The 373-nt window shown below is 64.3% G+C and overlaps 1 protein-coding gene across 1 annotated transcript in view; it reads left to right on the forward strand.

Moving 5' to 3' along the window:
• MPND (MPN domain containing) overlaps nucleotides 1–373 on the forward strand; it is a gene marked incomplete at its 5' end in the record, with an annotated part of 9,995 nt that overhangs the window by 6,892 nt on the left and 2,730 nt on the right. The window contains 2 exon segments of the mRNA XM_031064014.1: nucleotides 1–161; nucleotides 281–357. The exon segment at nucleotides 1–161 is cut by the window's left edge and continues 178 nt beyond it. Of these exon segments, the coding sequence (XP_030919874.1) occupies nucleotides 1–161; nucleotides 281–357 (238 nt within the window).

Below are 373 nucleotides of genomic sequence, written 5' to 3' on the forward strand. Positions count from 1 at the left end.
ACACCGAGGGGACCCCGGGGCGCGGCAGGGGACAGCAGTGACAGCGGGGCCGTGGCTCTTCCAGGAACCCCCAGACCCTGGTGGAGGTGACGTCCTTCGCCGCCATCAACAAATTCCAGCCCTTCAACGTGGCCATCTCCAGCAACGTCCTCCTGCTCCTGGTGCGTCCCCTCCCCAGGCCGGGACCTCGCTGATGGCACTGGGGACACCTGCAGCCAGCGGGGTGTCCCTCGTGTCATCGTTTTAGTGCTAAACCGCTGATTTTAACCTTTTCCTTCAGGATTTCCACAGCCACCTGACGCGCAGTGAAGTGGTGGGGTACCTGGGGGGGCTCTGGGACCCCAACACCCAGCGTAGGTGGGGTCTGGGGGGT

This window comes from Geospiza fortis, unplaced genomic scaffold (assembly GCF_000277835.1).
Source record: "Geospiza fortis unplaced genomic scaffold, GeoFor_1.0 scaffold299, whole genome shotgun sequence".
NCBI lineage: Eukaryota > Metazoa > Chordata > Aves > Passeriformes > Thraupidae > Geospiza > Geospiza fortis.